Source organism: Musca domestica, unplaced genomic scaffold, assembly GCF_030504385.1.
Source record: "Musca domestica strain aabys unplaced genomic scaffold, Musca_domestica.polishedcontigs.V.1.1 8, whole genome shotgun sequence".
NCBI classification, from domain to species: domain Eukaryota; kingdom Metazoa; phylum Arthropoda; class Insecta; order Diptera; family Muscidae; genus Musca; species Musca domestica.
The window spans coordinates 14,053,725-14,080,137 of NW_026712409.1; the positions used below are offsets into that span (position 1 = coordinate 14,053,725).

A 26,413-nucleotide genomic window follows, 5' to 3' on the forward strand; every position below is an offset into this window, starting at 1 on the left:
GTTTAAATGAAGAATTTGAAAGGAAATATCACCTGAAATTGAATACCTTTGTGGAATATTGTGAACGGCGGCCGGAGCAAGTCAGTTTGAAGGAAAAGGGTAAATAAAACGCTATGTAGTGGTCAAGGTGTATATATAAGGTCTACGAAGAAGACCGCTTTTGACATTAAATTTAGTAGCATGGTAGATGCATCAACGCTTTGGAACATAGATATGTCAAAAATTTCAAAACGTTTTTTTTTTTTTTTTTTTCAAAAATAAGCAGATTTTTTACGCGCTTTCTTATACAACGTTAACCGGAGGTTATTATGATATGCGTATTTCAAAATTTTTTTGCAAATTGGAATAATTTTTCATTATTAATTTTCAATTCCAAAATTGATTTGACAGTTCCATGCCCCAGCAGCTGTGTCAATGCCTGTATTCTTCTATCATGCTTAGTAGAAGTTGCATTTTTCTGATTGGACTCTGCGTGAACTGCAAATCACAGTTATGTCTTTTGACAGCAAATATAGTTGTCAGATGGGCATACTGGGGTACTAAGTTAATCTTCAAATTGTTGTCAAAAGTAGTCTTCCTGGTCGACCTTAGCATTTACCTCGAAATCGATATTGTAGAGGTACTGACTTTGGTTTTTAATTTTTTGAATATTTCTATTTTTTTCCAGATGTGGCCGCAACTATTTTTTCTTTATTTTTTAGAATAACCCTGCTTTTGACTGTGCTCTCAACATTTTTTGATTATTTTTTGAAATCTAAACAGATGCCGGAGAGAAGGACAAATGCATTTTACAAAACTAATTTGGACACACCAGGTAAGTAGTAATGGCTCATTTACAACCACGCCTAATTTATGCGTTCTACGAAGATGCGTCATTCATTTGACATAAATATTAATTAGATCCATAATTCGAACTAAGTCACCCTAAAGTCCAGCGAAAAACCAGCCGGTGATTTATCTTCTTATGTATCTCCACTTTAACTATAGACATAGGATCAAAACACATTCAGAGCTTCGCTTCACTTTCTTGTTTTGCAAATGTAAAATAATAAAGGAATGTCAGAGCCACTCTGAAATTCTGACTCTGTTGCTTTTTTATAATTTCTTCTTAACTCTAGACCTTAAAGATGAGAACACAAAAAATACTTTTTTTGACTGGATTAAGTCATCGGCTCGGATTTTTCGGAAAAGAACAAATGAGCAGAGGGCCAAAATCGAACTAAGGCTGGAAATACATTAAGAGCATATTTGGATGGCTTAAGTCATCGGCTGGCTTCTTCGTAGAGGAAGAAAGGAGGTTTAGGTTGTCTTAGTTCGATTTTGGCCCTAGGCTCCTTTGTTCATTTCCGAAGAAGCCAGCCGATGACTTAAGCCATCCAAATATGCTCTTTATGTATTTCAAGCCTTAGTTCGATTTTGGCCCTCTGCTCATTTGTTATTTTCCGAAAAATCCGAAAAATCTAAAACTTCTTTGTTTCTCCACCAAGAAGCCATGGTAGAAGAATACAGGTAGTCGCATAGACACAGCTGCTGGGACAATAAACTGTCAAACTAATTTTGGTATGGAAATTTTAGAATGAAAAAATTATTCAAATTTGTAACAATTATTAAAAAATGCATATTCTGACAACCTCCGATTGGCGTCGTGTAAGAACACATATAAAAATCTACATGTTTTTATACCTTCAGCCATATGGCTACAGAGGGTATATATCATTTGATACGGGCAAAACGTGCCTCATCGAAATAACGCTTTTATACCCTAGGTCTCTTTGAACCAAACCCTTTTCAGGATATTCGGAGTCGATCTAGCGATGTCCGTCCGTCCGTCTGGCTGGCTGGTGCGCATGATAACTGTCGAAGGGAATATCCGATTTGATCCAAACTTGGTACATCGTAATATTTTTATCAAACTTAGATCGAGTCCGGAAATGGGCAATATCGAACCACTCCTTCTGGAACCTCCCCCACATAAGATCGAAATTTTTAAACAAAATAGTTAACTGCACAGAGAGAGAAAAGATAATTAGATTTTGCTCCAATATTGCAAATCCTAAAATTAGCATCAGTGCTAAGTCAGGTGCAAAAATGGACAATATCGGTCTACTCGATCAAGTACCTCCCCCACAAAGGGTCAAAATTTTGAATAATTATAACTCTTATGGAATGTGATGTAAGGATCCGATTGTCTTCAAACTACACACATAAGAATATTTCTACTAACACAATATCTGCTGCGAAGATGGGATATATTGGTAAACTCCTTCCGGTACCTCCCCCCCCCCCCCCCCCGGGGGTCAAAATTTGGAATATCCATGAAGCCCAAAAATCGCGAAATTAACATCCGGTTTCATGCAGACTTGGCAAATCTCAATATTTCTATCAACACAAGACCTGTTTTAAAGATGGTAGAGATCGGACCATTTCTTCAGATACCACCACCACATAGGGTCAAAATTTTGAATATCCAAAACGAACATAAAATACGAAATAAGCACCTTGTTCTCTTCAAATTTCACACATCCCATTATTTCTACTAACGCAAGATCCGCTGTTAAGTTGGAATATATCGATCTACTCCTTCTGGTACCTCCCCCACAAAGAGTCAAATTTTTTGAATACCCATGAAATAAGCATCTGGTTCTCTTCAAATTACACACATCAAAATATTTTTTTTAACTCAAGGTCTGATGTGAAGAGGGAATATATCGGTCCACTCCGTCTGGTACCTCCCACACAAAAATTTTGAATATCCAAGAAGTTCATAAAACGCGAACTTAACATCTGCCTCCATTCAGACTTGGCAAATCTCAATATTTCTATCAACACAAGAACTATTTTACAGATAGTAGAGATCGGACAATTTCTTCTGGTACCACGTCCACAAAGCGACGAGGTTTGAAAAATCAAAACGATCATAAAATCCGAAATAAGCATCTGGTTCTCTTCAAATTACACACATCACAATATATTTATTAACTCAAGGTCTGGCGTGAAGATGAAATATATTGGTCCACTCCTTCTGGTACCTCACCCAGAAAGGGGTCAAAATTTTGAATATCCATGAAGTTCATCGAACGCTAAACTGACACCCGATTCCTTTAAGACTTGGTGTATTTCAATATTTCCATAATTTCTTCCGGTACCTCCTCACATACGATTAGTATCGTATAAAAAAACTTATAAAAATCTACTTATTTTTGAATTTTTTTTTTGACTCATCAATGTTCCCAAGCGTAGATGCATCTACCTGTATTCTTCTACCACGCAGGATCGCTGTTATACATACATTTTCCAATCCACTTGTCAAAAAAATTGACAGCAAACATTTTCGCCACAAAATTTTCTTCTCAAGGCGAAAATATTTATTTTTGCCTCAGCCATGAATTTTTACATTTCGTCTGATAAAATAACAGCTGTTTTTACATTAATTTGCTCGGAGGAAGACCTTATAATAGGGTCATGGGCTGGCTTCTTTGGAAAAGAACAAAAGAGCGTAGGGCCAAAATCGAACTAAGTCAACCTTTGTTCCTTCACATAGAAAACAGCCGATGACTTAAGTCAGTCAAAAAAGCGTTTTATGTATTCTCACCTTTAAAGTTCATTATTTCAGGAAACTGTTCGAGGGTAAACCATAGTTTTACAAAATCTATTTAAAAATATTTTTCAAATACGTTTTCCTTGGTTTTGCTCAATTGTTTGACTCATTCTATCTCCATCTCTCACTCTCTCTCTTTCCATTTCACAGCCTGGCGTTTATTGACATCATTTTCCGTTATACGCAACTACTATCGCCTAACACAACCATATCGCGGTGAAATAGGTCAACAATTTGCCTATTTGGATGGATTTCGTTCCGCGAGCACTTTGCTTGTGCTCTGGATACACTCGTTCTATTTGCAATTTTTACCGGCTCATAATCCAGGCTATTTTGAAGATCAAGCCAAAACCACTGTGGGTTTAATGTTTCTCAATTCTACCGTTATCATTGAGATGTTTATGGTAATGAGTGGTCTGCTGTTGCATTTGAAATGTTCGCAAAGTGCAATTGTCACACCGCAGAGCAGTTGGAAGCGATGCTTGCAGATTTTCTTGATAATTCAGATAAGTCATTATGTGAGGTAAGTTCTTTTGAGGAATAAAATTGGTTGTGTGGTGGTGTTTACCACTGTCATAAATTATGTAGTTTTGATCTATTTAAACTTATGCTCTGTCCCAGAACCTTCAAGAATCTACTAGTTTTGCAATATTCTCCGATATTATAAAAGGGGAAATCGGTTATCGTAGTAAAAACGTTTATATTCTTCCAGTTCTGGATCTGACCACTACTTTAATCCTAGTCATACCTTACACCATTATATGGAGGGTATTTTAAATTTGTTATTCCGTTTGTAACACCTTGAAATATTTATAATAGACCTTACAAAGTGTATATATTCCGGATCACCGTAAAATTTTAAGATGATCTAGCGATGTTCGGCTGTCCGTCTATCTTTTGTAATCACTATATCTTTCGAACGAACTAAGATAGAAGGCTAAAATTTTGCATACATGCATAGTTTACCAGTAGGCAGGTTAAGTTCGTAAGTTGGCCATGTCTTCGTATAGCCCCCATATAACGGTACCTCCCGATATTCGGTATGTTTTTAGCGACATTATTAACCGGAATCGTTTTAAATTTGGTATCTGAAGTTCGCAATGGGTACTACAGCCTATGACAAAAACTTTTGTATGTAGGTCCACATCTTCGTATCGGTACCTCCTGATACTCGGTATTTTGATGATTTTAGCGACATTATTTACCGAAATTATTTCTAATTTCGTATTTGAAGTTCGCAATGGGTGCTACAGCCTATGACAAAAATTTTTGTGTGCAGATCTACGTCTCCGTATAGCCCCCATATAACGGTACCTGCCGATATTCGGTATTTTGACGATTTCAGCAACATTATGTACTGGAATCGTTTCGAATTTCGTATTCGGAGATCTTTATGGTTACTACGACCTATGGAAAAAATGTCGTATACAGGTCCACGTCTTCGTATAGCCTCCATATATCGGTACCTCCCGATATTCGGTATTTTTATGATTTTAGCAACATTATTTACCGAAATTATTTCAAAATTCGTATTTGAAGTTCGCAATGGGTGTGTGGCAGGCCACGTCTTCGTGTAGCCCCCATATGACGGTACCACCCGATAATCGGTACTTTTATGATTTGTGCGACATCATTCTCCGGAATTGTTTCAAATTTGGTATTTGAAGTTCATAATGGATCATACAGCCTTCGACAAAAAAATTCTTAGGATCACGTTTTCGTATATCCCCCCTATAACGGTACCTCCCGATATTGGGTATTTTGATGATTTTAGCGACATTATTCACCGGAATTGTTTCAAATTTGGTATTAGAAGTTCGTAAAGGATACTACAGCCAATGCAAAACAAAATCGTAAGCAGGTCCACGTCTTCATATAGTCTCCATACAATAGTTTTCATTTAAGTGTTGGGTTCCGGAAGTTTTTTGAAAATTTTCAAGTTCCTTCTAAATGGTGGAGGGTATTATAAGTTCGGCCCGGCGGAACATAGCTCTTTATACCCTACACCACAAGGTGGTCAGGGTACTATGTCTTTGTGCATTTGTTTGTAACAGGCAAAAGGAAACGAGATAGACCCATAGTTCCTTTTGATGATCTGCATAGTATCACATTCTGAGTCGATTTATGCATGTCCGCTCGACCGTCCGTCTGTCCATGTATGTTTGTGAACAAAGTACAGTTCGCATTTCTTACCCGATCCAGATAAAATTTTGCACAAACCATTTGTTTGACCCAAGGACGAACCCCATTGAAATTGGAGATAATCGGTCTAAATTTAGATATAGCTACCATATATATCTTCGTCCGATTTGCCTTTTATTGTGCACCAAACGTGTAATATCAGCCCGAATAGTATGGAATTTTGCACATACAACCAAATTAGACCTGAAAATAAGTATGCCAAATTTAATCGAAATCGGTTCAAATATAGCTATAGCTCCCATGTATATATTGTTCACCCGATTTGTTATTTTTGTCCTCCGCAGCGGTAATATGCACTCTGTAACAACAATATTTGGAGAAATATATATCAAATATAGCTCAGGAAGTACCTTTGCAAAATTTTATCTAGTTCGGTTCGGATTTGGATATATCTCCCATATATAACTTCGTCCGATTTACCTTTTATTGTGCACCAAACGTCTAATATTTGCCCAAATGGGATGGAATTTGGCATTTACGACCGAATTGCGTCTAGAAACTAGTATGCCAAATTTTGTGAAGATCGGTTCAGATATAGCTATAGCTCCCATATATATATATTGTTCATCCGATTTGTTATATTTCTTACCCCCACCCGTAATATGCACTCCGTAACAACGATATTCAGGGAAATATATTTGAAATACCGCTCAGAAATATATTTGCCAAATTTTATCAAGATCGGTTCAGATTTGGATACAGCTTCCATATATATCGAATGAGCAATACAAGTCCGAATTTAAAAGATACAAATGCTTTGGCATATTAAGTCTTTAGAACTTTAAATTATACTTATAATCATAGCGTGTATGATTGAATTCTCCCATAAAAACTTTTAATTTTTATTCGGAGCTCTACTAAATTAGCAAAGTGGTGTAGGGTATCATAAAGTCGGCCCCGCCCGACTTTAAGACTTTCTTTACTGTTTTTTTACTTGTTTTTTTAGGTTCCTTCCCACACTGATTGCCTTGATTGGAGTTAATTCAATAATTTTGACAAGTCTAGCTGATGGACCCTACTGGCGTCACATTATCGAACCGGGTCGCACTTTTGGTCGCACGACTTGGTGGAAAAATTTATTAATGATTAATAATTTCTCCCCAAAAGATACAGTAAGTTTTGTTTTGACATTTTTTTGGTTTTCATTTAAATATTTTCGCGTTTCTTTGTCCCGCAGATAAGTCCGCACACATGGTATTTGGCATCAAATTTCCAAATATTTGCTGTATACACGATGATAATTATTTTCGTTTTGAAGTAAGTAAATGCCAAGAAGATTGGAAGAAATTATTAAAGAAAAAGGATACTCAACAATGTTCTAATTTTTGCGGAAAAAAAGGACTGAACATAAAATTGTCTGCTGTGTCGATAATTTTGTCTGGCACTGTATATACCCCCAATGGGCACTCCGACAGATATTTCCATAATTTTTTTTACAATTTTCAACCATTCAACCCTTTCAGATATCCCCAGTATTAAAAGTACATCTATACCATAATGGGTTTCCTGGCAGTGGCCATTCCAACCGCCATAAGTTATATTTTTAAATTGGATTCTTCATTTATGGCGGGACCAGAGTAAGTTTACACATAACACACACGATTAATACGGATCACCAATTAATATCCTTGTTTTCTTCCCAGGACCTATCGCCATGTCTTCGTCAAAGATTATAAACTATTCCATCAAACCTATACACCTTTCTATACAAATCTGGGTGGTTATCTGTGCGGCGTGTTGTGCGGAGAAATATATCAGAAATATCTTTGCCACGAAGACCGACGTCAAAAATTAAAACAAACAATAAAATACCTGTGGTTAGTGGTACCCTTGGCGGGATGGATTATCGATTATGTAGGGACGATTATGATATTCCATGAGCCCTCGTTGTGGACGGCCTTATATACGGGTCTTAATCGGAATTTATGGATTTTATTGGTGTGTTTTATACCAGTGTTGATTTTGGCCTGTGATTCGGAATGTAAGTTGCTCTAAGTTAAGGCTAGATTACACATGATCTTAGAGTCATATGTAAGGTGACTTTTTCCACATTTATTTGTAGAATTTTTACACGTTCCTCAGAATTGAAAGAAACTCTATGGTACCTCTCGATATTCGGCATTTTGATGATTTTAGCGACATTTTTCACCAGAATAGTTTCAAATTTGGTATTCAAAGTTCGTAATGGATACTACAGCCTATGACAGAAGATTGTCTCTGCAGGTCCACGTTTTGGGTATAGCCCCCATATAATAAATAGTACCTCCCTATGCTCGGTATTTTGATGACAAAGTTTCGGATTTGAATATTGTAATGGGTTATGACAAAAGTTGCCTAGGTAGGTCCATGCCGTCGTCCAGACCCTAATATAACGGCTACACTCGGTATTTTTAAGAGAATTTTTAACGGATTTTTTTTAATAGCCAATTTCGTTCCAAATTATGGAGGGTATTAAAAGTTCGGCCGAACTTACAGCTTTTTTACTTGTTATAACCTCAGCCACATGGCTAGAGAGGGTATATATCATTTGATACGGTCAAAACGTGCCTAGTCGAAATAAGAGTTTTAGATCCTAGGTCTGTTTGGACCAAATCCGTTTGAGGACATTTGGAGTTGATCTAGCGAGGTCCGTCCGTCCGTCTGTCTGGCTTGTGTGCACGATAGCCATCAAAGGGAGTATCCGATTTGGCCCAAACTTGGTACGGAGATGGGCAATATCGACTCTCTCCCTCTGGTACCTCCCCCACAAAAGGTCGTAATTTTCAAAGAAAATATTTTACTACACAGAAAGAGAAAGGATAATCCCAATTTACTTTCATTTTGCAAATCCTAATATTTGCATCAGTGCTAGATCAGGTCCACTCCATCAAGTACCTCCCCCACAAAAGGTCGCAAATTTCAAAGAAAATATTTTACTGCACAGATTTTGCTCCAACTTTACAAATCCTAATATTTGCATCAGTTCGAGGTTGAGTGCGAAAATGGACAATATCGGTCCTCTCCTTTTAGTACCTCCCACACAAAGGGTCAACATTTTAAACATCTATGATGCTCATAAGCCGCGAAATTAACAACCGATTGCATTCAGACTTGGCACATCTCAATATTTCTATCAACTCAAAATCTGTTATAAAGATTGTAGAGATCGGACAATTCCATCTGGTACCTCCTCCACAAAGGGTCTAGGTTTTGAATAACCGAAACGATAATTAAATTCGAAATAAGCATCCTGGTTTCTTCATATTTCACACATCCCATTATTTCTACTAACACAAGATCTGCTACGAAGATGGGATGTATTGGTCCACTCCTTCTGGTAACTCCCTCACAAAGGGTCAAAAATTTGAATATCCATGAAGCTCCTAAAACACGAAATTAACATCCACTTCCATTCAGACTTGGCAAATCTCAATATTTCTATCAACTCAAAATCTGTTATAAAGATTGTAGAGATCGGACCATTTCTTCTTCCCATGCCCCCGACAAAGGGTCATTATTTTAAATAACCAAAACGATCATAAAATCTGATATAAGCTTCCTGTTCGCTTAAAATACTTCCCCCACAAAGGGTTCAAAATTTTGAAAAAAACAAAACGTTTAATAAGCATCCAACTGTCTTTAAATTTCACGCATCCCAATATTTTTGCTAACGTAAAATCAGCTGTGAAGATTTTAGATATCTGCCAAGCCGTTCTGGTACCTCAACCAAAAAGGGTCATAACTTCCACATATTTTTTGCTCATACATATCTCATATAAAGTATAGGAAGTAGATGATATAGTCCAAATATGGCACATTGTAATATTTATATTAGTTTTAGGTCAGATACGAATTGGACAATATTGGCCAACTGCTTCGGAACCTCTCCTACAGAGGGTCAACAGTTAGAATATTCATAATTCAAGGCTGGGGCCATAGTTGTCCGCAAAACCGGCTGATACTATTTAATTTGTTTTAAGTTACAAAATTTATCAGGAGCTCCTTAAAGTATGTTATAAGAATTAACAAGTAAAAAAGCAGTAAGTTCGGACTTTGAATACCCTCCACCATTTGGAACGAATTAGACAATTTGCAAAAAATAAAATCCATTAAAAGTTCTGTTAAAATCTTTAAAATATCGGAAGGTGCCGATATATGGGAACCTATATAAACAATTACCTTTAAGGGGTTAAAGTGCTCACAAAAAACTCCTTGTGTGGATTTTCAGACAATACCATAGGAAAATATGGCTAAAATAATCAAAATACCGAATATCGGGGGTACCGTTATATGGGGGATATGCGATATCGTTAACCTATATAGAGAATTCTCTGTCAGGGGGTAAACTGCTCTCAAAGAACCTCTTGTGTACAATTTCAGACAATTCCGTAGAAAATGTAACTAAAATCATCAAAATACCGAATATCGGGGGTACCGTAATATGGGGGCTATACGATATCGTGGACCTATATAGATAATTCTTTTCCGAGGTATAAAGTACCCACAAGGTACTCCTTGTGTGGATTTTCAGACAATTCCGTTGAAAAATGTGGGTAAAATCATCAAAATACCGAATATCGGAGGGTAAAGTTATATGGCGGCTATACGATATCGTGGACCGATATATCCCATCATCGAACTTGACCTGCCTGCAGACAAATAAGAGATCTGTGCAAAATTTTAGCTTCCTATCTTAATCCGTTTAGACTGTAGCGTGATTACAACAGACGGACAGACGGACAGACGGACGGACAGGGCTAAATCGTCTTACAATTTTACGCTGATCAAGAATATATACTTTGTAGGGTCTAAAATGATTATTTAGATGAGTTACAAACGGAATGACAAACTTAATATACCCTCCATACTATGTATGGTGGAGGGTATAAAAACATAATATACGAAAAAGTCATATGTAAGACTCTGACAGACAGTGTAATCGGGCCTTTAGATTATATCTATGTATTGTATTACATCCATGTATTGTGTTAATTATGGGTCCGGGTGAGTTGTATTGTCAATTTGCTCTACCATTAAAATTTAATTAATTTATAATTTTGACACAATCCTTATAAACTAAAATTCATGTGTAATTTTTAAAATTCGTATTCTTATTCTCCAGCCATTGTTAGTGATTTCTGTCGCTTGCCAATGTTTCGTATTTTTGGGCGACTTTCGCCCCAAATTTATTTATGGCACGCAATGATTCTACGGATCACCTCAGCCTATCATCGCCAACCTCCATATGTTAATGGCCTAACAATTGTAAGATTTTGATTTTTCCTAAAAATTATCTAAAGCATTTTGTCAAAATAATTTGATTCATTTTAGATTTCCCAAGGTATGATCACAACAATGGCATCGACTATGTTGGCCTTTTTCGGACATTTGCTTTTAGGAATGCCACTATCCCAGGCCGTGGATGCATTATTCATGCGATCCAAACAAGTTAATAAGGGTAAAAATCTATCATTTGTTTTCTCTTTATTAAAATTAATTCGTAATTTTTACTTCTTTTACAGGACAAACTAAAGAAGAGGAAGCAAAGTCCGAATGAAATGGATTTATATTCTCAAAAAAAAAAAAAAATAAATAAATAAATAAATAAATAAAATTTATTACTTGGTTCCTTTAAATAATTATAACTTTTTGGAAAACACTGGAAATTCAATAAAGTATTTCAAACATTGTGTTCATTTTATAATCTACAAATTTGATTTATGACTCATATGGAAAACAATTTATGCAATAGGGGGATCTCTCATTTAAGTATCAATTTACAGCCAACCGTATTTCAAAATTTCTAAGGTAAAGCTGTGTTACACCAGGGCTGATTTGATCAGATGTTTTTCTTTTCAATAAAATAAAACGATTTTTTTAAATTTTGTAACTCAACACAACACACCTAACTGGAAATCGGATAAAGATATACAGTGTTGCCCATATTCGACGGACCCATGGGCCCATTCCAATAGACGAGGCTTGTCCGCAGGCAACATTCTTTGCGTCAATTGAATTTTGTACGGGAACAAATGCAAATCAATGTGAATAATCCATTGTAAAATGGACCGAGCCATGGCCAACTGCTGAGAACGGCGTTTTTGGGATGTTCTTGGGGACCTCTCAACACTGGCTCGTACGGCAGCGATATTCTCGGCCGATCGCCTTGGTCGACTTTTATATGGCCTCTTCGGAATAGAAAGAGCCTTACCAGTCGAAAATTTTTCGTATAAACGCTTAATGGTGTTCTTAGAAGGCGCACTTCTCAAATTTTTTAATCTTTTAAAAGCACGTTGAGTTTTCACAATTGACTTCTTGTAAATTTCAACTATTTCAGAGCGCTCGCATGGTGTGTATTGGTTCATGGTAAAAATCTGCTTGGACTGACGCTTCAAACACGGTATTTCATTAAGCAATGTGACATCTCTGTCAAAAGTTATAGCGTTGCCAGATGGGTCCGTCGAATATGGGCAACTATATGGGAGCTATATCCAAATCTGAACCGATCTCGATAAAAATTGGCAAAAGGTATTTCTGAGCTTTATTTAATATGTTTTCCCGAATGTCGTTGTTACGGAGTGCATATTAATAATCGGATGAACATTATATATGACAACTATAGCTTTATCTGAACCGATTTCCATCAAATTTGGCCTACTTATTTCCAGACTTAATTTGGTCGTATAAGCAATATTCCATACTATTTGGGCTGATGTTGCATGTATCGTGCACAATAAAAGGCAAATCGGACGAAGATATACAGAGTGAGATAAAACAAGTTAAAAAGCAGAATGAGATAAAACAAGTTAAAAAGCCGAACTTTTAATACACTCCACCATTTGCAACGAATTTGGAAATTTTCCAAAAATAAAATCCTCAAAAAATTCTGTTAAAATTTTAAAAATAGCGAATATAGCCGTTATATTGGGGTCTATACGACGTGGACATACATATGCATTTTTTGTCATAAGCCATTACCATATTCAAATTCGAAACGTGAAATAAACGGTGAATAATGTAGCCAAGATCATCAAAATATCGTATATAAGGAGGTGTCGTTAAATTGGAGTTGTGCGAAGACCTGCACCAGCATAGACAATTTTCTGTCACAGGCTGTAGCATCCATTACGAACTTCAAATACCACATCTCAAACAATTTCGGTGGGTATTGTACCTAAAATCGCCAAATACCGAATATAGGGAGGTACTAATATATGTGGCCTATACGAAGACCTGGACCCGCACAGACAATTTTCTGTCACAGACTGTAGTTCCCATAACGAACTTCAAATACCAATTTTGAAACAATTCCGGTGAATAATGTCGCTAATATCATCAAAATACCGAATATCGGGAGGTACCGTTATATGGGGGCTATATGAAAACGTGGACCTACATGGCCTAAATTCATTCGAAATATAGCGTGATTACAACAGACAGACGGACATCGCAAAATCGTCTTAGAATTTTACGCTGATGAAGAATATATATACTTTGTTGGGTCTGACATGAGTATTTCGAGGTGTTACAAACGGAATGACAAAATTAATATACCCTCCATAGTATGGTGGAGGGTATAAAAACTGCAACAAAGCCAGACGCAATAATTTTTACACTTTTTTTTTTAATTTTATTGAACGAAATCAAAAAATGTCGGAAATAGCATCAACATTTAGAATAAGTTCAGATTTAGATTCGAATTGGTCACCTTTGGCATGAATTTTGGCCTTCAAACGGCCAATGAAATCGTCACACGCTGCCCGAATGTTGCTCCGGGGTATTTTGGCCCGTTCCCGGCGAAGAATCTCCTTTTGTAACCATTCTTGGGTGGCGCTGAGTGCGATGGTGCTGAGTCCTGTTGGAATGTCCAAGGTCTGTCAAGGTACAAGGTCCATCCTGAATAATTTCGCGATAATATTCGGCATTTATTCTGATGCCACGGTCGATTAATACAAGCGGGGAGCGACCATCGGCTCTCATGGCGGGCCACACCATCACCATGGCCGGCGCTTGAGTTCCAGTGGCCATCCGAAGGTGCAAATTTTCAGCTGACCTCTTTGGCAAGTAAACACGACCATTTTGTTTGTTTACAAACTGCTGGACAACAAATGTTTTCTCATCGGAGACCGAGAAAACCAAATTCTGCAGTTCACCACTTTCGGCCAAGCGAAGCAACTCTTTAGCTCTTTTGAGTCTATTTTCTTGCTGTTGCGGTGTAAGTCCTTGCACTTTTTGGAATTTCAATGGCTTTAACCCGAGCTCATTTTTCAATATTTGCCGAATGGAATATTGTGATATGTTCAGCTCACGAGCCATTTTCGGCCACTACGATGCGGGTTTCGATCAAGTCGCTTCTTTACTTTTGGAAGCGTTTCTGCTGATGTTGCTGTTTTCTTCCGTCCACTACCTTGATGGCGGGCTACGCTACCAGTATCATAGTAACGAGCGATGGTACAAAAATTACAAAAGATTTATTCTCATTTAAATGCTGAAGTGCTCCAATGATAGCCCCTTGCGGTTTTCTAGCCAAATTTAAAGAAATCACACTATCACGCTTGAATTCCATCACGAGCAACATTTTATCTGGAAAATTCTCACCAAAATGCTTTGGTACGCTTGTAAACAATATAATGAGCTGTAGTTAGAATAATTTTAACAGCTGTCGGACGAGTGGCTTAGAAATGACAGCAGTCTGAAGTTGGCTGCAGTTGTTTCATCTCACCCTGTATATGGCAGCTATATCTAAATTTTAAACGATTTCATCTGGATCGGGCAATAAATGCGCCCAATACTTTGTTTACAAAAATACCTGGACAGACGGACGGACATGCATGAATCGACTCAGAATGTGATTTTATGCAGAACATCAAAAGTAACTATGGGTCTAACTCGCATCCTTCTCTAGGTTACAAGCATGGTACAACGAAAAAGGAAAGGTAGAGCTACCAGCTGATTACAAATTTTTTCTAAATATGTTTTGAAAAATAAAATATTTTCAAAATCAAAAATTGGAGAAAAACTTAAATTGTGGGGCTCGCATTAATGATACATACCAGATTTGCCATGAAATTGTAAGGTTGAACATTTAGGATCACATTTTCATCATCATTCATATTTCGCGCTATTTTGCATGTAATTTTGAATAATTCTGACAGGAAGCGGACATAGCCTCAGGGCTGTATTTGTTTAGTTTTACGAAACTTTTCTACCTCCTTATTGTACCATGGTTACAAGCAAATGTACAACGACATAATACCCTGACCACCTTGTGGTGTGGGGTATAATAGTTACAGCTTTATGCATTCTCATTACCATCCTCTATTTACCCGTTGTTACGTTGACACTGACCTTGATTTTGAGTTGGTGACACTTTCAACTACAAAACATTAAAACCCGATTTCAGTTACCTCATCAGAGAATTTGTTGTTGTTCGTTGTTGTTAATTTAGATGTGTTTTTGTCATGTCTGTGATAAAAACGTGCTTTGCGTTTATTTATTTTTATACTGGAGATGCCTCTAAACTGCCGCCACAAATTCAACGGGAATAAATAACCGGTTATTGTTACAGAAATAAAATGAAATAAAATTAATTTTTTTATGAAATAGGTGTTTTTTTTTAGATTGGGTTACGAACAATTCACATAATATTTATAGACTACAACACTATGTGTTGGGGGTATTATAAGTTTGATTGGGCCAGAATTTATGTAACACCTCGAAATATTGGTTTCCCATATAGGAAAGTGTATATGGATCTTCCTAGCTCGCCGAGCTGAGTCGATCTAGCTATGTATGTCCGTCCGTCCGTCTGTCCATGTTAATTTTCAATCACGCTACAGGTCGCAATTATGGCTCGATCCTTACGACATTTTGCACGAAGGTGGGGTTAGGGTCAGAACAGAAGCCTATTTCTTTTGGAGATGATCGCCAAATGTTTAGGGGTTGAAATGGACCAAATACTGAAAAAAAATGTCGGATTTTGCAGTAGCTATACAGATGGCAATTATAGACCAATCGACGCGGAATTTCGCATGTAGCTAGAGTGCAGGGCGGGAAAGAAGCCTACCAAATTGGGTGGTCATCGGATAATATTTAGCGGGTAAAATAGACCATATCTTTTGTGTTGAAAAAATTCAAAATTTTTCATTAAAACGCGAATATTTTAAATCCCGGCGAAATCACAAAGCCATGGCAAGGATACTTCTGATCTTTACATTGAAGTTAACATCCAACAAATCGGATATATAGCAAAATATGTGCGATATATAGGTTTATCAAAGATGATATGCTTGAAAAATCTGTTATATGTCGAGAACGGCTGAACTGATTTCGACAGTTCTCATTAATTCAGAATGGCCTCTTGGCAGGAAAGAAAAAACGTCTAAAAAAATCGCATAAAAATATCTCTCTAAAGAGGAAAATGTTGATTGTCTAACATTTTCTCATATTTTTTCAAATTTGTCATATTTTTGGCATATTTTCATTTTGTATTAAACATTTGGTAATATTTCTACAGCTAACAAAACTAAGTAGTTAGGATATCAGGATACCATATACAGATCGCATTTATGGCCCGATCCTAACGAAATTTTGCATAGGGATCAGTTGAGGGTCAGAATAGAAGCCTACTCTTTTTGGAGATGATCGCCATATATTTAGGGGTTGAAATGGACCAAAAAGTGCAAAATTGTCAGCAGGTCGTAATTATCGCCCGATCCTCACGCACATTTGAATGAGGGTTACCGGACATTGCAAAAGCCAAGCAGTTTTGGATGGCCATCCAAAAATATTCAATGTGTGAAGGAGTTTGCCAACTTTTGTAGACAAAATATGAAAATGTCCATTCCAGTGACAATACAGGAAAGACGCACTTCTGACTATTTCGTTAACGCTGATTTCGTTGAAGAATATAGTCAAATGTCTGTATCTCATACAGATGCGTTTCAGTCAAAAACCAATAATAAATTTTAATCTTTTGCCACTTCTGAGAGATTATAGGTCTTTGGGATATATTGGTTCCAGATCTAGGAAGACCATTTACGTGCAACATCTACCAATAAATTGGATATGAGCAAATTAGTTTAAGTTGCTATTATTCGAAAATTGGAGAACGGAACCTGATGGTTTTCTTTTATTATTTGTCACAATATCTTGTGGAATTCTTTCGAGTATCTCGCCTATATAAACTGTATCGTTTATTATACTGTTGTAGGGTATTCAACGGTCGGCCCCGCTCGACTGTAGCCTTTGCTTACTTGTTTTTTTTTTTTTTTTTTTCAATTTATTCACCTTTTGGTTCAATCAGTCATATCTTTGAATTAAATAAATGAATGAAATGATGAAATGACAATAATGGAAGCACCAACGCTTGGGAACATTGATATGTCAAAAATGATTAAAGGTTTCTTCAAAAATAAGTAGATTTGTATATGTTTTCCTATACGACGCCAATCGGAGGTTGTTAGAATATGCATTTTTAAAACATTTTTACAAATTTGAGTAATTCTTCATTCAACATTTTCCATTCCAAAATCAGTTTGACAGTTCATTGTTCCAACAGCTGTGTCGATGCGACTATCTGTATTATTCTACCATGCAATAATGATCACGTCTATCCGCTAGAGTCAAAACGAATAAAGATAGGAAGCTAACATTTTGCACAGATCAATCTTTTGTCTGCAGACAGGTCAAGTTAGGAAAATGGGCTATATTGGTCGGTATCTTGATTATTGTAGCCAAATTTGTCTATGAAATTGTCTGAAAATTCACAAAAGGAGTTCCTTCTGAGTACTTTACACCCTGGAAGAGTATTGTCTATATAGGTCCACGATATCGTATGTCCCCCATATAACGATAACGGTTGATGATTTTAGCTACATTTTTCAATGGTATTTTCTAAAACTCCACACTAGAAGATATTTTCCCCATGAAAGGGAAATGTCTATATAGGTCCACGATATTGTATAGTCCACATACAACCCTACCCCCAATATTTTGACGATTTACGGGACATTATTCACCGGAATTGTTTCAAATTTTTTATTTAGAATCCGTAATGGATACTACAGCCTATGACAACAAATTGCGTATGCAGCCCAGTTCTTCATATAGCCTCCATATAACGGTACCTCTCAATATTCGGTATTTTAACGATTTTTGCAACACCGGAGATGTTTCAAATTTCGTATTTAGAGTTCGTAATGGGAACTAGAGTCTATGACAGAAAATGGTCTATGCAGGTCTCCATATATTCGGTATTTTGACGATTTTAGGAACATTATTCACCGAAGTTGTTTCAAATTTCGTATTTTGAATTCGTAATGGATTTTACAGCCTATGCAAAAAAAAAAAAAAAAAAAAAAATTGCGTATGTTGGTCCAGGTCTTCGTATATGCCCCATATATCAGTACTTCCCTATATTCGGTATTTTGATGATTTTAGCGACATTATTCACCGGATTTCTTATCAAGTTTCGTATTTTAATATTGTACTAGCTTATGACAAAAATTGCATATGCAGGTCCACGTCGTCGTATATCCCTCATATAACGGTACTTCCCGATATTCGGTATTTTCATGATTTTAGCGAAATTATTCACCGAAATTTGGTATTTGAAGTTCGTAATGGATACTACAGCCTAAGACAGTGCAAGTGCATGTCTTCATATAGCCCCCAAATAACGGTACCTCTCGATATTCGGTATTTTGATGATCTTAGCTACATTACTCACCGTATATTTTGCTAGTTTCGTATTTGAATATTTTAATGGTTTATGACAAAAGTTACCTATGTAGGTCCACGTTTTCGACCCCAATATAACGGCTATTTTCGGTATTTTTAAATTGTGAACCGAATTGTTAACGGATTTTATTTCTTGGAAAATTTTCAAAATCCGTTTCAAATGGTGGAGGGTATACAAAGGGTCTTTGGTGTCGAAATGTAGTATTTTCCAATTTTGTTTTTAATCTGTCGCTAATTCTATGGAAAATCTTAAATAATTGTTTATATAAAATGAATACTACTAACGACCACTGATGGTTCCGTTCGTAATAAATGTATGACAATAAGATAAATAGTATTTTATAGTAAAATTTTAATAACAATAATAAAATAATAATTACCATAAATTATACAGAACTTTTCTAATGTCAACCAGTTTTAAAGAAAAACGCCTTCGATTTAACCAGAAAAAACACTGTGGCCCTCAATGTCATCGAATCGGTGATTTCGAATAATTAAAACAAATAATCAATTATTTGATAACTCACCTCAAACACATATCCATTCTCTTGGCTTATTATAAAGCCCATACATTCTTCCAATATCCACGTGAATATGCGATCACGTTCTATTTGCCAAACACCTTCGACTGGTTACTAACCAGTTTTATGGGCAATTAATATTTGAATTTAATATTGAATCGCAACACTCATTGATTGCTCACATCCTCACAGGTAGACGTCATAATTGCAGTCATTGAATAGAATAAAATAATTGCTCACCATTGGGGTGGGTCAGTTCTTGTTCAGGTGGAAACCATATAGCTAAAACAAAAGTGTTGAAGGTTTGTGTCTGAGGCGAACGATGTCGATTTTACTCCGATGATGGTGTCCTACGGAACTTCCAAAGTTGCTACAAAAAAAAAAAAAAAAGGGGGAAAGGGTATATGGAGGGTATATTAACTTTGTCAATCTGTTTGTAACTCCTCGAAATATTAATATCAGACCCAACAAATATATATACAGGGTGAGAGGAAAAAAACTGTAACCAACTTCAGACTGCTGTCATTACTAAGCCACTCGTCCGACAGTTGTTATAATTATTCCAGTTACAGTTCATAATATTGTTTACAAGTGTTCAAGAGCATTCTGGTGAGAATTTTCCAGAAAAAAAGTTATTCGTGATGGAATTCAAGCGTGATATGCGGATTTCTTTATATTTGGCTGGAAAACCACAAGTGGCTTCCGTCAGCATTTAAATGATAATAAATCTTTTGTATCTCATACCATAGCTCGTTACCGTTATACTGGTCAAGGAAGTGGATGGAAGAAAACAGCAACATCAGCAGAAAGTAAAGAAGGGATTTGATCGAAACCCGCGTCGCAGTTGCCGAAAAATGGCTTGTGAGCAAATATTGAAAAATGAGCTCGGGGTAAAGCCATTCAAATTCCAAAAAAAGCCAGAACTTACACCGCAACAGAAAGAAAATAGACTCAAAAGAGCTTAAGAGTGGCTTCGCTTGGCCAAAAGTTGTGAACTGCAGAATTTGGGTTTTTTGGTCTCCGATGAGAAAACATTCGTTGTCCAGCAGTTTGTAAACAAACAAAATGTTCGTGTTTACTTGTCAAAGAGGTCAGCTGAAAACGTGCACCTTCATGGCCGACCATGGTGATGATGTGGGCCGCCATAACAGCCGATGGTCGCTCTCCGTTCGTTACAAAATAAGGTTCCTCGTTTCATTTCCAGCGTACAATGGCCACCAATATCTCCGGATACTAATCCGTTAGACTATTGTGTCTGGAGTATTTTGGAAAGCAAGGTTGGCACTAAAAAATACCAAAGAGCCGATCACCTTAAGCAAGCGCTTCGCCGGAAATGGGCCAAAATACCGCAGAGCAACGTTCAGGCAGCGTGTGACGGTTTCATTGGCCGTTTGAAGGCCATAATTCCTGCCAAAGGTGACCAATTCGAACAAATCTAAACTTATTCTTAAATTTGATGCTATTTTCGACGATTTTTGCTTTCATTCAATGAAATTAAAAAAAAAAAATTGAATATCATGGCGTTTGAATTTTTGGCAGATTTTTTATCTCACCGTGTATTCTTGATCCGGGTAAAATTCTCTGTCGATTTAGCGATGCCCGTCTGCCTGTCTTTTGTTATCACGTTATTTTTCAAGCAAATTTGTGTATTTTGTCAGTAGGCAGGTTAAGTTCGTAAATGGGCCATGTAGCCCCACATAAAGGTACCTATGCAGGTTCAAGTCTTCGTACAGCCTCCATATAACGGTACCTGCCTTTTTTTTGGTATTTTGATGATTTTAGCGAAATTATTAACCGGAATTGTTTTAAATTTCTCGTACACGGTACATCCCGATATTCGGTATTTTGATGATTTTAGGGATATTATTCTCCGGAATTGTTTCAAATTTCGCATTTTAAGATTTTAAGTGGTTCTACAACCTATGCAGGTCCACGTCTTCGTATAGTCTCCATATAACAGTTTTCATTTAAGTGGTAGTTTCCGGAAGTTTTTTGAAAATGTTCAAGTTCCTTCCAAATGGTGAAGGGCATTAAAAGTTCGGCCCGGACGAACTTAGCTGCTTTGTTACTTCTTACTTGTTTGATTTGGAATTTGGTACAAGTGTATGTTTTGGGTCTAGGATGATTGGAAAAAATGAGATATATCGGTCCAAGTTTTCGTTTAGCCCCCATATAACGGAAACTTCCGATATTCGGTATTTTAAAGATTTTAGGCACATTTTCCAACGGAAGTGTTCCAAATCTAATAGCAAGATTTTTTAACGGATTTTGCCGTTTTAAATGGAAGACTTTAAGAAAGTGTTTTATGGACAGAACTTCCAAAGGATTTCTTCAGAAAGAATTCCTTTCACAAATCTTCCATAGATAAAAGACCATTAAATAATATATCCGTAGGGGGTCTTTATAGAAGATTTCGCTTCTTTAAATTGCCACCAAAAAATTGCGCGACACGTGTCCCGCCACGCAAAACTTAAAAGTCTTCAATTACGATTAGATAGATACATTAATCTATTTAATTATAAAGTGTAGTCTTTGAATTAATTGTTTCCTTTATTAGCTTCCAGTTGGTATGGAATGAGAATATTTAAGCATTCCATTTGACAGTGATTTGTAGTTGCATTGCTCGCTTCACAATTTAAAGATCGGTTAGTCGATGGTGAAATTCCAAACTCGTTTTTGTTCTCCAAAGAAAAATTGTAAATGAGAAAAAGGATATTTGCCAAACTCCTGGTGTTTGTGGTATTAGTTGTTCTACAAGGACGTGTGAGCGGTGAAGTGAAATGTTAGTATTTTATTAAAAATGCTAAGACTTCGAATTTCGTTATCGATATTCAAATATATGGACGATATCGGTATTTAAATAAAAATGGACACTTATTAAAGTTTCAGTAAAGTCATGCAGAAATCCTGGAAATTTTATAAAAATAAATAGAACGATTTTGGAAAATATTCATATGATGACTATAATTTATAAAAAAAAATCCATTTTTTTTAATTTTTTGTGAGAAAATTAAAATTAATAAGCTATGAGCATTTCATATTTTTTGGTGTTAAATTCTACCAAAAAATCTATACTTGGAAATCGATTTTCATCGATTCGACTTCATTCGTATTTTTACTACCAAAAATTTATTTTTCGAAAATCGAGTTATGCATTGCTAGAGCAGAACCATGGTAGAAGAATTCTGGTAGATGCCTAAACCCTTGGGAACATTGATATATCAATATTTTTAAAATTTTTGTCAAAAATAAGTAGGTTTGTATATGTTTTCTTACACGGCGACAATCGGAGGTTGTTATAATATGCATTTTTCAAAAGATTTTACAAATTTCAATAATTTTTCATTGACAATTTTCAATTGAAATTGGTCCAAGCAGCTAAGTCGAAATGAGCGGGTTGAGCCATGCAAATTTATGAAAAACCTTGAAAGCTAAACTTTGAATTGTATGGATCGTTGTTACAAACATCAAGTAGAGTTTAAAACCAGTAAAGAAAGTCTTCAAGTCGGACGGGACCGACTTTATGATACCAATTAAAAGTTTTTATGGGAGAAATTCAATCATACACGCTATGATTATAATTTAAAGCTCAAAGCACTAAATATGCAGAAGCATTTGTATCTTTTAAATTCGAACTTGTATTGCCCATTTGGTGCACAATTAATTTGAAATCAGATAAAGATATATATGGGAGCTATATCCAAATCTGAACCGATCTTGATAAAATTTGGCAAATATATTTCTTAGCTGTATGTCATATATTTCCCCAAATATTGTTGTTACGGAGTGCATATTAGGGCTGTGGGTAACAAATATAACTAATCGGATGAACAGAATGTATGGGAGATTAAGCTATATCTGAACCGATCTTCACCAAATTAGGCATACTAACTTCTAGACTCAATTCGGTCGTAAGTGCCAAATTGCATCCCATTTGGGCAAATATTAGACGTTTGGTGCACAATAAAAAGTAAATCGGACGAACTTATATATGGGAGCTATATCCAAATCTCAACCGATCTCGATAAAATTTAGCAAATGTGTTTCTGAGCTGTATTTGATACATTTCCCCAAATATTGTTGTTACAGAATGCATATTACGGCTGCGGAGGACAAAAATAACAAATAGGATGAACAATATATATGGGAGCTATAGCTATAACTGAGCCGATTTCGATCAAATTTGGCATACTTATTTTCAGGCCTAATTTGGTTGTATGTGCAAAATTCCATACTATTCGGGTTAATATGATTTGCGCAAAATTTCATCTGGATCGGGCAATAAATGCGAACTGTACTTTGTTTACAAAAATACATGGGCAGACGGATATAGTCGACCGAAGTATTCAATTTTCGTACTTCATCTAACAGAGATAAAAACATTGGTATGTGCAAATTTGAAGGAAATCGAACATTTATATCCACTTTTATTCAAAATCATAAATTCCGATGAATTACATATCCATATCAGATTTCTGGTTAAGAGACATATTTAGATATAGCAAGTTGTAAAGAATCACCGACTTGTTTTGCAAGTTATGACAGATTGTACTGAGTATAAGTTTATAAGTATTGGAAATTGTAGCCCTTTGTGGGTGGGTTACCAGAAGGGGTTGGCAGATGTATATCATCTTCACAACAGATCTTGAGTTTGAGTTGATTATTCCGCTTTTTTGAGCGTTTTTGTTTTTTTTTTAATCTTGAACGCTATGTGGGGGAGGTACCAAAAGAAATTGTGCGATCTCTACCATGTTTATAACATATCTTGTATAGATAGAAATACTGAGATGTATCAAATCTGAATAGAATCGGGCGTTATTTTCGGATTTTATGAGCTTTATGGATACACAAAATATTGACCCTTTGTGGGGGAGGTACTTAAAGGAGTGGACAGATATATTCCATCTTCACACCAGATCTTGGGTTAATAAAAATATTGTGATGTGTGTAATTAGAATAGAAACGGATGCTCATTTCGTGTTTTAAAATCGTTTTGATCATTTAAAATTATGGCCGTTTGTAGGGGAGGTACCAGAAGGAATGGTCGTATTTTTACCATCTTAATAAGTGGACAGATATTGTCCATTTCGGCACCCGATATAAAAAGCTGATACAAATATTAGGATTTGCAAAGTTGGAGCAAAATCGGATAATCCTTTCTCTCTCTGCGCAGTGAAATATTTTTATTGAAAATGTCGACCTTTTTTTTGGGGTAGGTACCAGAAGGAGTGGACCGATACTGCCCATATCTAAACTCGATCTAAGTTTGATAATTGTATAACAGACAGACAGACTGAAACGGATTTGTTCCAAAGAGACCAAGGGTCTAAAACCCTCTACCATATGGCTAAGGGTATAACAAGTAAAAAAGCAGTAAGTTCGGCCCGGCCAAATATTGAATACCCTCCATCATTTGGAAGAAAAATTGCAAATTTTCTAAAAACAAAAAAAAACGTCGTTGAAAAATACTGCTAAAATCATAAAAATATCGAATGCAGGAAGATAACGTTATATTGGACTTACAAGAAGACGGGGACCTGTAAATACAATATTCGTCATAGGCTATTACGATATTCAAATACAAAACTTGAAACGTGAAATAATTGTTGTGAATAATGCCTCTAAAATCAGAATATAGGTAGGTAGCGATATATGGAAGCTATCCGAATACCTGGACCTACATATGTAATTTTCGGTCACAGGCTGTGGGTCCATTATGAAATTTGAAACAATTCCGGTGAATAAAGTCGCTAAAATAATAAAAATATAGGGAGGTATCGTTATATGGGCGGTGAAAAGTGGACACAAACCATCAAAATACCGAATATCGGGAGGTACGGTTATATAGAGATGCAAGGATGTTTCTTACGTAGTGGAAACATATGCTGCAAATTTACAGCAAATTTGGGTTGAAATTTGGACTAAAACAGCCACAATCTATAATTGCCAATAAAAAATGTATTATTAAATTTTATTCTTATTTTTATAGTTCAGAAGCTTGAGTGATGTCCACAGACGGACGATCATTGTTTAATCGTCTTAGAATTTTATACTGATCAAGAATATATTCCTACACTTTGTTACGTCTAAAATATATATTTCGAGGTGTTACATACGGAATGACAAACATAATATACCCTCCATACTATGGTGGAGGATATAATGAGTCTTTTCAACAAGTTCAAAAATTTATCTCTTTTTGTTTTTAATTAAACTGCGTTTATTTTCAGATTCACGTTCCGACCTACCTCCGCTCTATAATTTCGATGACTATGATGAATGTTTTCAAAATGCTACCCCCCGGAAACCTGCCACCTATTGTATGATTTATGCTGAAATTCAGGCAGATAATTCCAGTGAATTATGGCATAAAATCGCAGAACATAATTCATTTAAATATAATTATCGAAATGATCGATTATTTTTTTGGCCTATGTCTAAATCGATGTATGAAATTTGAAAATCAGATTCCACCGGAAGCACACTTTGGCATAAATAATGATGTGAGTATTATGAGAGAGAGAGAGAGAGAGAGAGAGTATTATTGAGAGCTATGAGTAAACTCCTCAATTTTCTTCCTTTTAAAGATAACACAATTTTTCGAAAGGGTACACAAATATCCCTTGGATTTGGAAATACGTTCCAATTATTCTCATGTGATTCAACAATGTTTGAATACGGAGTTCGAACGGAAATATAATTTGAATTTGAGAACATTTATAGAATATTGCGAGAGACGGCCAGAGGACAAAAGTCATAAGGAAAATGGTAATTTGTTTATTTTGATCAGTCATCGCTTTGGTGTTAACTTTGAATTTCTTTCAGACCTGGCCGAAAGAGCTTTGTATAAAAGTTTTAAGGTCATTTTACTGCTGGTCGCACTTTCAACATTTTTTGATTATTTTCTGAAGATGCAGCAGTCGGTGGAAAGTCAAACTAATGAATTTTATCAAACGAATTTAGAGAAACCAGGTAAGAGGGCAATTATCGTTCATCTTGTTCTTTTAGTTCTAATATTAAAGTTTAGGGAGGATCTTTTCAAAAAAAAAAAAAAAAACTGTTATATATCATTTGAGAATGCCAAAACGTGCCTCATCGAAATAAAAGTTTTTGCCCCTAGGTCTCTTTGAATCAAATCCGTTTCAAGACATTTGGAGTCGATCTAGCGATGTCCGTCCGTCTCTCTGGCTGGGAAATATCTGCTATGAAGATGGGAAATATCGGCCCACTCCTTCTGGTACCTCCTCTACAAGAGGTCGAAGTTGCAAATCCTAGTATTTGCATCAGTTCTAGGTCAGATGCAAAAATGGAAAATATCGGTCCACTCCATCAAGTACCTCCGGTCCACTCCATCAAGTTAAAATTTTAAACA

The 26,413-nt window shown here is 36.1% G+C and overlaps 2 protein-coding genes across 2 annotated transcripts in view; both read left to right on the plus strand.

Annotated features, from left to right (window-relative positions):
• The first annotated feature begins 678 nt into the window (after nt 1–678).
• LOC131800468 (uncharacterized) lies at nt 679–4,239 on the plus strand. The gene is made up of 3 exons (XM_059130814.1): nt 679–814; nt 3,749–4,121; nt 4,230–4,239. The coding sequence occupies exons 1-3, from the start codon at nt 763–765 to the stop codon at nt 4,237–4,239; spliced, it is 435 nt and encodes a 144-aa protein (XP_058986797.1). The 5' UTR covers nt 679–762.
• Nucleotides 4,240–25,490: 21,251 nt separating this feature from the next.
• Nucleotides 25,491–26,413, plus strand: part of LOC101901151 (uncharacterized) — a 34,815-nt gene continuing 33,892 nt past the window's right edge. The window contains exons 1-3 of the mRNA XM_059130815.1: nt 25,491–25,544; nt 25,629–25,809; nt 25,867–26,013. Coding sequence (XP_058986798.1) covers nt 25,491–25,544; nt 25,629–25,809; nt 25,867–26,013 — 382 coding nt within the window. The remainder of the gene's footprint in view (nt 25,545–25,628; nt 25,810–25,866; nt 26,014–26,413) is intronic.